This window comes from Melozone crissalis, unplaced genomic scaffold (genome assembly GCF_028551555.1).
Source record: "Melozone crissalis strain CALT ecotype California unplaced genomic scaffold, PUWL_Pcris_2 ptg000045l_1, whole genome shotgun sequence".
Classification (NCBI taxonomy): domain Eukaryota; kingdom Metazoa; phylum Chordata; class Aves; order Passeriformes; family Passerellidae; genus Melozone; species Melozone crissalis.
The window spans coordinates 28,229,413-28,244,293 of record NW_026535823.1 but is presented as its reverse complement, the minus strand read 5'-3'; the positions used below and the strand labels follow the sequence as shown (position 1 = coordinate 28,244,293).

Sequence of the window (14,881 nt, the reverse complement as noted above, 5' to 3'; positions counted from 1 at the left end):
GGCGGAGCGGGGCACGGCGGGAGCGGCGGGTCCCGCCCGGCCTCCCCCGCCCTGCCAGGGGCGATCCCGGCTTCCCGCAGCGGGAGCGGCCGCAGGCGGGGAGCTGCCGCCGTTGCCCGGGAGCGGCAGCCCCGCGGCCCGCGATGAGAGGCACCGACTGGTGCCGGAGCTCGGCGGGGGCCGCCCTGGTCCTGGCCACGTCCAGCGATGCCGAGCACCCCGCCGAGAGCGTGGCGGACGGGTGAGGGCCGGGCGGGGGCGCGGGCGGCGGGAGCGGCTCCTCCCGCACGGAGCCCGCTGGGGCTGGCCCGGGCTCGGCCCTTCGCCCTCACGCTGGGGTCGCCACTGGGAGGATGGAACGGCTCGGGACCCGCCGCCATTGCGCGCTCCTGTGGGGCCGCCCGGGTACGGAGCCTGCCCGGCGAGGTGGGAATGCCGCCAGAGAGCTGCCCCTCCTTATACAGGGCGCTGCTGACAGTACCCCAAATAAAAATGCCTCCCCCGTCCCTTTCCCCCTCTTCCCCCTCCTCCTTTTCATCCCTCTCCTTCCCTTCCTCACTGTCCCCCTGTTTTTCTACCCTTCCTTTTCCACCTCCCCCTTCCTTTCCCCTCTATATTTTTCTGTGATAAATTTCATTCAAGATGGTTATAGATGGAAAGCTGCGGCTGAGTGTTTTGTCCTGTTCTCTCTGCAGAAGTTCCAAAACATTTTGGACGACGACAGGCATGTTCCCACAGGAACTGATTATTGGTTTTCCCAAATGTGTAAAAATCAGCAAAGTTGCCATCCAGTGTTATTTGGGTAAGACTTTGTGTCTTGCAGTAGGTAATATGTGCTATGTTAAAATTGTGTCTGTGCCTTAACACTTTTAAGAGATTCATAAACATTTAACTTCACCTAAAGGTTTAATTTTGCATAACTATTCATTTTCACAAAGCAATCATCCTTCATATCCACAATCCCCATAGCTTAGAGAAAAAATAAATTAGTTAATGCTCTGAAAGTGTTTTGTGGTTGTAAAGTGATGGAATAAATATCAGTATCAATAAAGAATCAGAACTTGTGTTAATATTTTGAATTGATATATATTTTAGTGCGGACCTTAAGGATTGAAAGAAGCACATCTAAAGACCCTGTTGGTTTTGAACAGTGTGTTGAAAAAGGTAAGACTGAGTTTGTGGGGTTTTGTGGGAGCAATGTTGGTGTTTTTCAGCAAATCCCTGTAACCCCTCATCTACTTATTGAGTAAAGTGTGGGGTGATGATTGTTTTATTAGACTTTAATGCAGCAGTCACGTTTGAGTGAATTTTGTTAACACTGCTGGTCTCTGCAGCAGTTTGGAGAGCAAAATGCTGTATAAGGGCTAAAAGCACTACTTGTGCACTTTATGTTCCAAAAATTAAAAACAGGCTTACATAGTATAATAGAGTGCCATTTCCTGCATTGTTTGGCTTGGGGATTGGCTTTTTTTAGTGCCTCTTGGGTGACTTTTTTTAACACTGTAATGAGTGGGATATATACACACACACACACTGGGATATTGCAAAAAAGTATTCTCTGAAATCACCTGTAAAAATAAAAAAGAACATTGTCTATATGCAGTGTAAATTCATTGTCCTTAAACTCACTTGAACTCTACTCTGAGTCCAGTGAAAACTTCACTACATTGCACATTATTCTTCATTATTTACCTTAAAATATATTTTCTAGATTTGCAGCACAGAGAAGGGCAGCTCCAAATGGAAGAATTTCCAGTGAGTATTTACAGTGCACATCAGTAGTGTTCATGAAATGGCATGTCTGGACTAAGTGGGGAGAAACCATAAAAAAAACAAACATGTATTTATTTACAATTATTGCTCAGTTTGTGTTAAAGAGAAGAATTTGTAGATTTTGGTGTGAAATTGCACTTCCCAGCTGCTCCTCTGTAGATTGTGCTGTGAAATTGCACCTGCCTAGTGCTCCTAACGAGGTGTAAGGGCCCTTTCCAGAAGTGTGGCAATCCTCCCTCCTTCACTTGCTGCCTTTAAGGCTGCAGAATTCAGGAGGTGATGGGATTTTTTTGAGTTGCAGGTCAAATAACTCAATTTATGTGCAGTTCAAAAAACAGACACTGAAAGATCCAGATCCTTGTGGTTTAACAAACTTCTGCAAATGTGGTTGGGGAGTTTTGTTACTACAGAGAATGCAATAACATTATTTTTATTCCTCCTGCAGCTTCCTGAGTTCCAAGCCACTTACTTGCGTTTCATCATCAAATCTGCCTTTGATCATTTTGTGTCAGTGCACCGGGTGATGGCAGAGGGCACAGCAGAGAACACTTGAGCCCTGCTTAAATTTGGGCCTCCACTTTTATTTTTTTATGAGGAAGTTACATTTTGATAGCTGCACTGCAGAGAATGTTTATTATTAGCACCCTGTATTAAAGTGGTTTTTGAAGGTATGGATGTGGTATGTATTCCCTGCTGGTTTAATGTATGGAATAGAATAGGAGAATATGGAATCATTTAGGTTGGAAAAGACTTTTAGGATGATCAAGTCCAACCACAACACAGTGCAGTTGTTAATTGTAGTAACAGCTTTTTCATTCTGTAACCTAAACTGTCAGCCTAGAACACCTGAACATAACTGAGTCCATTTAAGGTAGTATATTTATATCAGGCTTACATAATACATCAATTAAAACTCAATTTCCTATAAAATGTTTCCCTTGCACTCTGAATTAAATAGAAAAAAAAAGTGTGAGCTACTTAAGTGGGATGTATTACTTCCTACTGTTGAACAAGTCCTTCAAAAGTCCTTAAATTGGTACATTTCTGATCAACTCAAACTCAGAGATTATTAGAATTAATATAAATATCTGCTAATGCTTAGAAATAACCTGGGGGAGAGAGGCAGGGCAGGAAGGGAAATAATCTGAAGTCAAATGAAGTGTTTTGATACTTTTAATAATTGTAGACCAACCCCTTGTTTCTATAAATATTTTCTAGAATCAGGTCACAGCCGCCAGTGCTTTAAGCTGGGACCATCATAACAAATATTCATGGAAACAGATGTTGACAGAGATTGTCTTGCTCAGAAGCCTCCTGAAGTCACTGAAAGGGAACATTTTATATACACAAGCTCAATGTATATAGTAATGTGAAATAGTTGTTTTGCATGCTAGTGGACTCTTGCAAATGTCACTACCCTGAAATTCATCCTGCAGGATATTCCTTACAAGTGTAAATGTTGGTATCCAGAGCTCAATGGACCCAGCTCCCACATTACTGAGTGTAGTATAAAAGTAGTAAGTTACTTCAGAACAGAAGTTGGTGTGGTAGGGATGACACCTGAAAACTTCTAGACCTCATTCCAGATGCTCCTTGCATATCCATTGCATATGCAACATTGTTCTTTTCTTCTTCTCTCTATGGCTGTTCTTAAATTCTATTTTTGTTCCTTAGACTGAGGTCTGTGACAAATTATTTTTGAACTTCTTTATCCAAATAGTTTTTGCTTTGAAGTCCTCTTCTTTTTCTATTTCAGTTTTTCCAGGATGGCACGTATTTCCTGGGGGTGGTAATTCCAAGGCCCCACTCCTCCCTGCAAAGGCAATAAAATGACACAGTGATGCTCAAGCAGGCAGAGCAGAAATCCTTCAGAGCACAGCAGCTGCACCAGAACTGTGGGCAGGTGTGCCTTGGGCTCCCTTTCCCCTGGAGCCATCCCTGGGAGATGGTTACACACTGGTTACACCCTGCTGTGTCTCTGCGTCTGGATCCTGGAGGTGGGAAGTGTTCCTGGATTTCACAGCTTAGATGTACCTCAGGTTACTAGTGAGCCAAAAGATAAATATTTGAGCAAGACTGAGGTGTACATCAAATATGTACATTATAAAGGCCCAGACTGGTTTTGCTGCATTTTCATTTCTCTCCACATTTACAGTGCATTGTGAAATGTTTTGCTCTCAAACAGAACAAAATACTGACTGTTACATGTAAAGCAGTCTCAAGTCACCTTGAAATTTAAAATTCTCTGTACACTGTGCTGATTATTGGTGCTGATATTTTTTACCTTGTAGATGACCTTCCCTCCCTGCAGCATGTAGAGTCGCTCTGGCAGCGCAGCGTACTTTGAGCTGCTCAGGTTCTCCATTGTGTCCAAAACCACTGGACACAGAGGGTGATTTTTCTGAAGAAGTTGTGCTGCAATTTTTCGATCTTCAAGGCTTCTGTGATTTTTAATAATGACATTGTTTTTAAAAGCCCATCCATCTAAAACAAATGAGGAAGGGATTTAGCAGTGAAGGTTTTGAATAGGTGCAAAGCTGGACATGTACTGTGTGTCATACCCCAAAACTGGGTTAAAAGAATCTTACAGTTTATTCCTAACATCAAAACTTGCCATGAAATGAAACCCCCCCTCAAATTATGGCACCACTAGAGTTTTCCAATAAGTGGTCCCAAGATCTGTTTTTTTCCCCCTCATCAAACTGTATTTTCTTGCCCTGGATTCAGAAATATTTGATGCATTTTAGCTGAAATTTTCCCACATAGATCTACCCTAGAAAGACACCAGGTGGGGAACATGTATTGGTTAAGGTTTGTCAGTGTTGTTCATTTTGCTTGATTGTACTCATAAAGCCTATAAACCAAAATTACAGGTCCGTGAGAAGTGAAATGTGAGCCAGGCCACACCTTTGTTCATCAGAACTATCCAAGCAAACACTTGCACAAAACTCTTCCCAGTAAAGCAGAAACTAGTGAAAGAGTTTGATGACTGACTTAGTCATTATCTGATTCTCAGTTGCTGAAAATGACATATTGCTAGAAAACTGTAAATGTTTGGTTTTAGAAAAACATTTAATCCTGGGATAAAAGCAGTGCCAATGTGTTACTTAGAATCCAGTGCAGATAAACAAGTGTGGTTTGTTTGCTTGCTAAATTTTTCAAATTGGAGTCTGCATCCTCTTCTTGGAAAATACTAAAAACTTTTTTTTTTTCTGTCAACACATAACATATTGTACACTTAACTTTTGTTTTATGAATTATCTTTTCTTCCTCTTTCCAAAAGGAGCTGTATAACATTGAGAGGCAATTATTAAAAAACATGTGTCCTTCACATGAGTAACTGAGTGTAAAGTCAGAAGTGTAAGTAGATTCTCAGGAGAATTAGGGACACAAACTGGTGCCTAGATGTGGTGTTGCCACTTGATTTGAAGATTTCTGTGCTGTTTGCAGTCCCCTCCTTTGCTAGCACACTTCTTTTTTCCCCTAAAGGAAGTGACACATTTGTAGCTGTGGTGTTTGTACTGTACCTACTGCATGAGCTTCCTCAATGTAGATGATAATGAAATCTGCTATTGAGCTGAAATCTTTGATGAGCTGGTTGAACTCATCAAATTTTAGCATAAATGAAGGTCAGGTGCAGCTTCCAAAGTTCAGGATTAAAGGTCGGTTATCTGGGGGAAAAAAAAGTTTTGTGGTTAAGTGACAGGAGGAAGGGCAGAATTAAATCCACTGAACTGAGCCTCTGGTGCAAGGATTCCTGGACAGCACTAAGTCACTTCATAAATTTCTCCTAGGTCAGTAAAATCAGCAGCAGAACCTCTTTATCTCTGCAAGGCAGCCATAAAGGTGTTTTTCCTAGCCTGGCCCTGTCTGTGCTGCATCCAGCAAGGAGTTTACCTGAGGGAAGCCTGCCCAGTACAGGCAGGAGGCACCCTGCAGTCACACAGTTTCTCTTTGCCTCAGCACAAGAGCCAATTAGCAAGCTACCAACATTTTTGGGATAGGGTGCTGATCCAAAATGGGCATCACATCCTCCCTGAGATCCTTAGTATGGAGCAACTTCATAAATACTGAACATGGCCTTCTGCAAGGTTATCCAGGGACAGTGGTTCAGGGCTGGGCATTGAGGACAGAGTCCCAGTGCCTTTTCATGTCCAGATTTTTTTAGATGTGTCAGTTCAAGTTGAGGGGAAACTGCAGACTTTTCAGTCATGCATCACAGGCTTTCATGCTTTCAATGTATTTCTGCAATTTCCTGTCCAAACAGAACTCTGGTTATATATTATTATTAAACTAACCTTACACTGGCAAAAGTATCTGCAGTTGCTTACAAATTAACACAGTATTGTGTTTATGTTGGCATCTGTTTGCAAGGCCTTGATTTAAGAGAGCTTGCAGGATTTTTAAGCACCTCTTTTAGTCTGGTTATGCTGAATTCCATTAAATTTGTCCAAGACCTTTCTGGCATGGCTTAACTTAAAAGCTGCTACTAACCATAGATCCACATCCTAAAGAATTAAATAACAGTGGTACCTTCCTGTAGATACTGTGTTTCTCTTCTATAAATTTGCAGCCCATTTTCTACATAAATATCTATATATAATTAGGGATGCCGAGTGAGAGAAGGATGTAATCCCTCCCGTGGGGATGGAGGCTGCAGCTTAATGATTAATTCCACGTTCTGCTGAGATCTCAGTGGGAGGCAGCGGACAAAGTACAAAGCAGCTACTTCTGCTTTATTCCCAGCCACTTTAGATCTGGAAAAACCCACTGTGTGCTTTCTAGGCTTTAGGCTAGCTGAGGGAGCTGGTGTGGAATTTTCTGGACAGGGAATGACAGCCAGCACTCACGAATCATTGCACACATTTCAGTTCTGGGCCTTCTCTCCCTAAAACAAATTATTACCTTGGCTTTCAGCAAAAAGTGTTTCCAGGCAGAGCCAGCTCTTGCAAAAGCTCAGTGTTGTGAAGGGATAGCATAGACAGGGTGATAAATGCAGGTTATTTTTGACAATCAAGAAGCAGCTGGAGTAAATGTGCTGCATCTTCTCCAGCAGGTGGGTGCTGGTGGTCTGCACATGATGCACTCCAGTGCCAGCAATCCGTCCCTGCTTCCTCAGCAGCATCTCCTCATTTATGCTCTCAGCAATTACTGAAATTACCAACTCAATTACTGACCTTTCATGAAATCCAGGAGGTGACGATCTTCTCCACCAAGGGTCACAACGGGTGTGTTGGGAGCAGGGTGTCCCTCGTAGGCTTCATCCTCCAGCCTCTTCCACTTCACCTTCAGCACAAACTGCAAATACTTGAAGCTGAAAAAAGTGGGGCCCCAGTTTTCGTAGCTGAACCTTGGATTCCTGTTCATTCTGCTCTTTTCGCCCATCTTTAGGATGTATCTTTTCATGGCATTGGGGAACAGTATCATCAGTGTTTTGCCCACCACAACAGACAGAGTAACCTGCAGGAGGATCAGGATTTTCTGTAGCAGTACCCTGATGCCCGGCATGATGGTGGAGAGGTCTGCTGAGCACAATGCAAGGCAGGGGCAAAGGTAGAGGGTGAGGGGGAGGGAAAACATCCACGTGTTTGATTGAGTTTCTGCCTTACCTTGCACACTGTGCTGTCCCTGCCCTTCAGCCCCTGGGTGAGCAAGGATCCTGTCAGCAGTGCTCCCTCCAGCTGCACCAAGGGCATCCAGTGCAGCCAGGGTGGGGCTGTGCTGCTCACTGCAGGGATATGAGGCTTACCCACAGATGTGGGCTGTGCTGTGCAAATAAGGAAAGCTGTATCAGGCTGTTCTCCCTGAATCCCACAATATAGACTAAGGTGCTGATGCTTGAGGCCTTGGGGTGATGCAGATGCTGTGCAAACAGTGCCCTGTTCCTTCTGCTCTGGGGCTCTGCTGCGCTCCAGGGTTTGGCATTTTGGGGCTGAATGATTAAAAAAAACCTAAAAAAAAGTACATATATTTTTATATATATTTATATATAATTTTATATATTTATATATATTTATATTTATATATATGCTCCAGTATATATAATATCCAGCTGGTCCCCAGCACAGGAAGGACATGGATCTGTTGGAGCGAGGCCTCAGGAGGACACCAAGATCAGAGATCAGAAGGATGCTGTGAGAGTTGGGACTGTTCGGCCTGGAGAAGAGAAGGCTTTGTGGTGACCTAACTGTGCCCTTCCAGCACAAGACAGATGGAGAGAGGCCATTGACAAGGGCGGCAGTGAGGGGCCAAGGGGGAATTGCTGCAAACCATCAGAGGGCAGGTTTACATTAGGTACGCAGAAGAAATTCTCTCCTGTGAGGGTAGCGAGGCCTTGGCACAGGGTGCCCAGAGAAGCTGTGGAGCCCCTGGATCCCTGGGAGCGTCCCAGGCCAGGCTGGACGGGGCTGGGACCAACGCGTTCTGGTGGGAGGTGTCCGTGCCATGGCAAGGATATTAAATGAGATGAGTTTAAATGTCCCTTCCAACCCGAACCGTTCTGTGTTTCTCTGGTAAAACTCTCATTTACCAGAACACGCAGTGTACGTCTGTAACAGCTGTACAAGCGCACCCACAGCCCCGCTATGTTCCCTCACAGACAGCAGGGTCCTTTAAGGGGGCAGGCGGGCGCGCACGCGGAAGCGCCGCGCGGGCTCTGATTGGTCGGTGCCAGGCGCGTCACCGGCGGGGCTGCTGCTCCCCGAGGGGCGGGGGCAGAGGGGCTCAGCGGCGCCGCTGATTGGCCGGGGCCGCGCGGCGGTGGCGGCGCCTTTAAGGGAGCGGAGCGGCGGCTGTGGCGGTGCCGAGGTGTGCGGGGTGCCCGGCCCGGGGCCCGGGCGGGTGCGGGGCTCGGGGGGTGCGGCCGCGGGGCACAGCAGCGCTGGCACAGGGCGGGGACCGCACCCGCCCCAGCCCCAGCGCTGCCCTGTCCTCTTGCAGGAGGGTCGAGCCCCGAGGAGCTGATCCTCGTCCCGGCGGATGAATGGCGACGGCGGACGACCTCAAATTCCAAGGTAAAGGCGATGTGGCAGGTGCGGACGCGGGGCTGGGCCCGGCTGGGGGAGCCGTCCGGCGCTGGAGGCTCTGGGAGCGTCCCTGAGCGTTCGCGGAATAAAAATGTCCTGGGAGTGTTGTTTGTGCGGTCAGGATGGGGTCAGGGATCCTGAGTTTTCTGAGATGGAATTGTGCTGCTGGCCAGATAAAAAATGTAACCGGTGTTGACGGAAGTCATGGACTGAAATCCTTTGTGGTAGCAAGTGACAGCTGGAGAGGGGCAGAGCGCTCTGTAACTTGCAGAAGGCCCCGGTTTCAGACTTACTTAATTCTTCATAAAAAACTTGATGTCAGTTTTTGGAGAATATTAAAAGTACCCGTTTCTCTAGGAGGCAGCTTTCCCTTGCCCTGCAGAGACCTGCTGGCCCTAGGCTGGGGCTATTGTCAGGGCAGGAAGGCAGGCTCCACTCCTGCCCGTGTCACATCCTGCAGGCACGTCGGCAGGAAAAGCAGACTCACACTTTATCCACTGACTGAATGTTCAGCTTGACTCGTGTCAGTTTGGACTTTAGAAAACAGATCATACCCAACATGCCTAAACTAGTGGTTAGTCTGTCTCGGTATTTATGTGTTTATTTGAGCTATGAGAACAAAAATTTTAGTGTCTTGATCATCACCTGTCTTGTAATGTATTTATTTGCAGAGTTTGACGATGCAGCTAATTTGCTTGCAGCAAATCCTGATGCCACCACCATAAGCATCGATGAGCCAGCTGAAATCCCCAAGAATCAGCACAGCCACCTGCAGGAGCCAGGGAGGGAAGAGGATGATGAGTTACTGGGCACTGATGACTCCGATAAAACAGAGGTAATGCTCTCACCACTGTGGTGGAGGCCTGTGAGAAAGATGGAGAGAGAATTCTTACAAGAGTATGTAGAGAACAGGACAAGGGGGAATGGATTCAGACTAAAAGAGAAGAGGTTTAGATTGGTTATAGGAAGAAATTCTCTCCTGTGAGGGTGGTGCTAGCACAGGTTGCTCAGAGAAGCTGTGGCTGCACCATCCCTGGAAGTGTTCAAGGTCAGTCTTGGAGCAACCTGGGATAGTGGAAAGTGTCCCTGCCCATGGCAGGGGGATGCAGTGAGATGATCTTTAAGGTCCCTTCAGTCACAGGCCATTCTGTGTTTCTGACAGCAGAAGGAACTTGTCGTGGTGGTGAGGGTGTGTGTTCCAGATGATGTGGCAGCAGGCAGTAGCAGGCTGCTCTTTACAACCTCAGGCCGTGGTTCTGCCTGCAGGGAGATAAGAGACTGGCTGTCTGCAGCTGTTGGAGGGGAAGAAGGAAACCATTACATAATCCTGCCCTGTTATGTTTGTTTTCAGTTTGGGTACCAAAATCATGTGACTACTGTGTAAATGAGTTAGTAATGCATAAATTGTGTGCTTGTAACACTTTCCATGTTGCCTTTCCCACCATCTAGCTGCTTGCAGGACAGAAGAAAAGTGCCCCTTTCTGGACTTTTGAGTACTACCAGACCTTCTTCGATGTGGACACATACCAGGTTAATACTCTGCTCCAGAGGAGAACTGTTGTCTGAATTATGCCTTATCCAATGAGGTGTTTTTCCTTCTTGCACTGTCAGTCAGACAAATCCTTATGTTTCTTAGGTCCTGGACAGAATCAAAGGGTCGGTGTTCCCAGTCCCTGGGAAGAACTTTGTAAGGCTGTATATCCGCAGCAATCCTGACCTTTATGGTAGGTGTCAGGTGGGAGAAGTTACTTGCTGTGCTAAATATTTTGAGTCTGTATTACATTTTACTTGCTGGCCTAGAAAGAAAGACAGCAGAGGAGGTGCTATTGATTTTTTTTTTTTTCCTTTTAAGGTCCATTTTGGATATGTGCTACACTCGTGTTCACCATTGCTGTTAGCGGCAACCTCTCAAATTTCTTCATCCATCTGGGCAAACCAACGTATCACTACGTGCCTGAGTTCAGAAAAGGTTTGTAAGTAGTCATTTGTGGGGGTTTTTTGTTTTGTTTGGTTTGGGTTTTTTTGGGTTTTTTGTTTTGTTTTGTTTTGGTTTGGTTTTTTTGGGTGTGTATCTTCTTTTTAATGTGCAAATGAAGTAATATCAAACCAGATCATGGCTTTGATGTAGTACTTTAGTCTTTTGATTGATTTCTGTCTTTAAATTTTTAGACATGTGCAACAAGCCCTTAAAATGGGCTGTGACTGGCAGAACCCTGTTTCTTCAGAACATAAGCTAGTTTCAGGGATTTAGAAGAGCAAGCAGGAGTAATTAGTTATTTTCCAGCCTTAGTGGATGCCTCCTTGTACAGAGAGTGAAAGGCCAGCACTGGGCACTCTGGTGCTTTAGTGAGGGCCTTCCTGGACCTGTGGCCTCCCAGGAACCTGCAGGCCTAGGGCAGAAAATTACCAGATCAGATTATCACTGATATCACCTACTTGAAGTGCTGACAGAGTACTGGGTGTAAACTAGATATAAATGCAAAGTTTTCAGTTTATTAATAATTCAAACTTCATCTTTTGGAAGCATCTTCACAGGTAGCTTTCTCGTTTTCATGCTGAATGCTTCTACACCTTTGATTCTGGCAGGATTCAAAGTAGAACATGAAACCCTTTGTTGTGTTTCCAGTGTCCATAGCAGCTACAACGATTTATGCGTACGCTTGGCTTGTTCCCCTTGCTCTCTGGGGATTCCTGATGTGGAGGAACAGTAAAGTCATGAACATTGTCTCCTACTCCTTCCTGGAGATAGTGTGTGTGTATGGCTACTCCCTCTTCGTTTACATTCCCACAGCGGTACGTATGGCTAAGAGTGCCCCTCTCACATGTCCTGCCTGACAAAGTTTGCTGTTTCTTATAATATTGTTGATATTTGTCGAAATTTTGGAGACTGGGAAAATCTTTTGCTCTTTTTCTTGAGGCTTGTCTAGTGTAAAGGTGTCTTGTGGGTGCTGAAAAAGCCCAGGACACGTAATTTCCCCAGAGGCAGCCAAACCAAGCAAGGTGCTGCTGGTGAGCCTGGCAGGCAGCCTCGGGAATCAGGATTTGTGTCCCCAGGGAACAGATGCTGATGGCTCCAAGGACAAGTTTCCCTGGCTGGGGACAGTGTGATGGTGTTCACAGGGGTTCTTGGATGAGGGAAGAGATGAGGATCTGACTCCATGTTTCAGAAGGCCTGATTTATTATTTTATGATATATATTACATTAAAACTATACTAAAAGAGTAGAAGAAAGGATTTCATCAGAAGCCTAGCTAAGAATAGAATAGCAAAGAATGATAACAAAGGTTTGTGGCTCGGGCTCTGTGTCCGAGCCAGCTGACTGTGATTGGCCATTAATTAGAAACATTTAACATGGGCCAATCACAGATGCACTTGTTGCATTCCACAGCAGCAGATAATCATTGTTTACATTTTGTTCCTGAGGCCTCTCAGCTTCTCAGGAGGAAAAATCCTAAGGAAAGGATTTTCCATAAAAGATGTCTGCAACAGGACAGGCCTTGAAGGGAGTGGCATAACTTGAGATTCACCTGTGTTGTGTCTGGGAGTAAAGCTCAGCACTGCTCTTACCCTTTCCCCCAGTAAGAGATGTGTCAGATTTAGGCGCGAGTTCATTTGTGCACAAACAGAAGTGCTGACAGTGTCACAGAACACACAGCCTCTTGCAAGCCTTGTGCTGCCTTTTGCAGATCTTGTGGATCATCCCCCAGAAGGTGGTGCGCTGGGTGCTGATGGTGTTCTCGCTGTGCCTCTCGGGCTCCGTGCTGGTGATGACCTTCTGGCCCGCCGTCCGCGACGACAACCGCCGCGTCGCCGTGGCCACCGTGGCCAGCATCCTGCTGCTGCACGCCCTGCTGGCTGTTGGATGCTTGGTGGGACACTGCCAGTCCTTTTCCCTGATCTCTCCTTTCCTAGGACATGTGGTGTTATGGGACAGGGAAGGAAGGATTGGCTGGTTACAGGAAAACCTCTGTGGTGGTGTTCGCAGGGGTGCCAGAACGAGGGAAGAGATGAGGATCTGACTCCATGTTTCAGAAGGCTGATTTATTATTTTATTATATATATTATATTAAAACTATACTAAAGAATAGAGGAAAGGATTTCATCAGAAGGCTAGCAAGGAATAGAAAGGAATGATAATAAAATCTTGTGACTGCTCACAGCCTCGACACAGGTGGCTGTCATTGGTCATCAAGTAAAAACAATTTTACATGCTGGGTAAACAGTTCTCCAAATCACATTCCAAAGCAGCAAAACATGGAGAAGCTGAAGCTGCTCAGCTTCTCAGGAGAAAAGATCCTGGCAAAAGGATTTTTCATAAAATATGTCTGTGACAAACCTCCAGTGTAAAAATTGCAGTTATTTTAAACATAGCAAAAATTGATGTCAGTGTGACCCTGCAGTGCTGGTAATAAATTCAATAATCAATTATGGAGTCATAGAATATCTCCAAGTTGGAGGGTACCCATCAGGATCATTGAGTCCAATTCACTTGTAATTCATCATAGTACCAGCAAAGCCTTAATCTTTATAGTATCCAGTTGCGCTCTATTTCAATGAGTACTATGCTTAGTCCTTTAGAAGGATTAAATGTTCAATATAAAGTGTGGGCTTAGGAGTTTTAGCAGGTTTGTTTTCATACACAGTAAGTGTTAGAAAACAGAAGACCCTGAGGCCATTGAAATACACAATGAAGACTTAAATTATTTGTTTCCTTATTGCAGTGTGTAGAAGGGTGTCACCAGGCCTCAGTTTCCACAGCTTCCAGAGTAGATGGATCTGTGTATCTGTGTTTGATGGGTGTGGAAAGAAAGAGCTTGGATGAGGCAGCACTGTATGTTTCTCTCTAAATAATTTTTTTTTTCTCTGATAATGTAGGCATACTTTTTTGATGCCCCTGAACTGGATATTTCTGCACCTATTATTCCTGCACCTATTATTCCTGCTCACAATGGAACAACAGTAATAACAAAGAGTCACTAAATAAGGTGAGAACCCTGTCTAAACTTCCTTTTTCTGCAGTCATCACAGACATCCTGAAACTTTTCCCCATCACTATGGTTGAATGGAAAGGGGTTTAACAGACTTGTTTTGCTAAATGGGGTTTATATATAAATAAAATTTATTAGCCCCTTACAAAAACTCCAAAGCATTTATTTGAATTTATTCTGCACAAGTGAAACTTAAGCAATAAGCTGTCACACTCCAGTTTTTCTTTCCTTTTAATACAAAAAGCAGATTGGGTTTTTCCCCCTTGATGTTTGAGACAGTGTTTCAGAGCAGCAGCCCTGTGTGGGGACATCTGTGTAGGCTCTGGGCAGGGCTGACTCAGATCTGAGCCATCCGTCCCTCTGCACTGCATTCCTTCTCTGGGATGGCTTTGAGCATTTGCTTCCTGGCACCCAGGACTGCTGCCAGCAGCAGATGACATTTGAATTCTGTTGGATAATTCTCTGGAGGAGGTCCAGGAACAGCCTAATAGCCAGGCCACTCCAAGTACACCAGCCACAAGTGTGTTTGTGAAAATCAGGGTATGTACTGAATAGAAGCTATGTTAGATTTAAGATAAATAATATAAAAAATAGCCAAATGTGCCCAGTGAAAGGCACATTAAAAAATTACACAATCCAACCATGCAAGTCAATTTTAGTGGCTTTTCCTCCTGCAAAATCAGTTTTTTCATTCCAGGTGCCTAATAAGAATCAAAATGACTGTAATGGATTTTAGTATTGAGACTTAAATATGTGCCCTGTTGTGTCCTCTGGTAAGGAGCTTAAATATTCACTGGAGTTATTTATTTCTTTCAGATGACAGCACCAGTTTCTCCATCTAGACAGTAGTTTCTATTTTAGATTATTTTTTCACTGAAGACCTTGGAAACGTCAAGGACAAGGGATGTGTTTTGCAGCAGGACGGACAGCGATGTCCCATGGACATACAGACATCTCCATGTTCCAGGAGGAGAGTGAAGCAGTGATCCCAATCTAGAGCAGAAAGGAGTTGCTTTTGTTTGGTTGGGATTATTTTATGTTTTGTTTTCGCTTTTGGGGGGGGATTTGTTTTATTTTTCTTTAGTTCTGTGCTTG

At 44.9% G+C, this 14,881-nt stretch overlaps 3 protein-coding genes across 3 annotated transcripts; 2 read left to right on the top strand and 1 right to left on the bottom strand.

The window, feature by feature from the left end:
- Positions 1 to 64: 64 nt before the first annotated feature.
- On the top strand, positions 65 to 2,448 carry IFT25 (intraflagellar transport 25). Its single transcript, XM_054286170.1, has 5 exons — positions 65 to 241; positions 696 to 802; positions 1,096 to 1,164; positions 1,712 to 1,755; positions 2,219 to 2,448. The coding sequence occupies exons 1-5, from the start codon at positions 144 to 146 to the stop codon at positions 2,324 to 2,326; spliced, it is 426 nt and encodes a 141-aa protein (XP_054142145.1). The 5' UTR covers positions 65 to 143; the 3' UTR covers positions 2,327 to 2,448.
- A 1,024-nt stretch (positions 2,449 to 3,472) lies between these two features.
- On the bottom strand, positions 3,473 to 7,697 carry DIO1 (iodothyronine deiodinase 1). The gene is made up of 4 exons (XM_054286172.1): positions 6,951 to 7,697; positions 5,301 to 5,444; positions 4,058 to 4,257; positions 3,473 to 3,586 (listed from the first exon to the last, which is right to left on the bottom strand). The coding sequence occupies exons 1-4, from the start codon at positions 7,351 to 7,353 to the stop codon at positions 3,521 to 3,523; spliced, it is 813 nt and encodes a 270-aa protein (XP_054142147.1). The 5' UTR covers positions 7,354 to 7,697; the 3' UTR covers positions 3,473 to 3,520.
- An 818-nt stretch (positions 7,698 to 8,515) lies between these two features.
- YIPF1 (Yip1 domain family member 1) lies at positions 8,516 to 14,857 on the top strand. The gene is made up of 10 exons (XM_054285816.1): positions 8,516 to 8,580; positions 8,713 to 8,786; positions 9,470 to 9,633; positions 10,248 to 10,328; positions 10,435 to 10,522; positions 10,651 to 10,767; positions 11,425 to 11,591; positions 12,485 to 12,667; positions 13,674 to 13,783; positions 14,603 to 14,857. Exons 2-9 carry the CDS (start codon positions 8,756 to 8,758, stop codon positions 13,776 to 13,778), a joined length of 936 nt encoding a protein of 311 aa, XP_054141791.1. The 5' UTR covers positions 8,516 to 8,580; positions 8,713 to 8,755; the 3' UTR covers positions 13,779 to 13,783; positions 14,603 to 14,857.
- The last annotated feature ends 24 nt before the right edge of the window (positions 14,858 to 14,881 follow it).

Excerpts from the sequence above, each read along its gene's own strand:
- IFT25 (XM_054286170.1), top strand. The coding sequence starts at position 144 with ATGAGAGGCACCGACTGGTGCCGGAGCTCGGCGGGGGCCGCCCTGGTC. Across the intron at positions 242-695 it reads GCCGAGAGCGTGGCGGACGG|AAGTTCCAAAACATTTTGGA; the intron begins GTGAGGGCCGGG and ends TTCTCTCTGCAG. Across the intron at positions 1,165-1,711 it reads TGAACAGTGTGTTGAAAAAG|ATTTGCAGCACAGAGAAGGG; the intron begins GTAAGACTGAGT and ends TATATTTTCTAG.
- YIPF1 (XM_054285816.1), top strand. The coding sequence starts at position 8,756 with ATGGCGACGGCGGACGACCTCAAATTCCAAG. Across the intron at positions 10,523-10,650 it reads CAGCAATCCTGACCTTTATG|GTCCATTTTGGATATGTGCT; the intron begins GTAGGTGTCAGG and ends TTTCCTTTTAAG. Across the intron at positions 10,768-11,424 it reads CGTGCCTGAGTTCAGAAAAG|TGTCCATAGCAGCTACAACG; the intron begins GTTTGTAAGTAG and ends TTGTGTTTCCAG.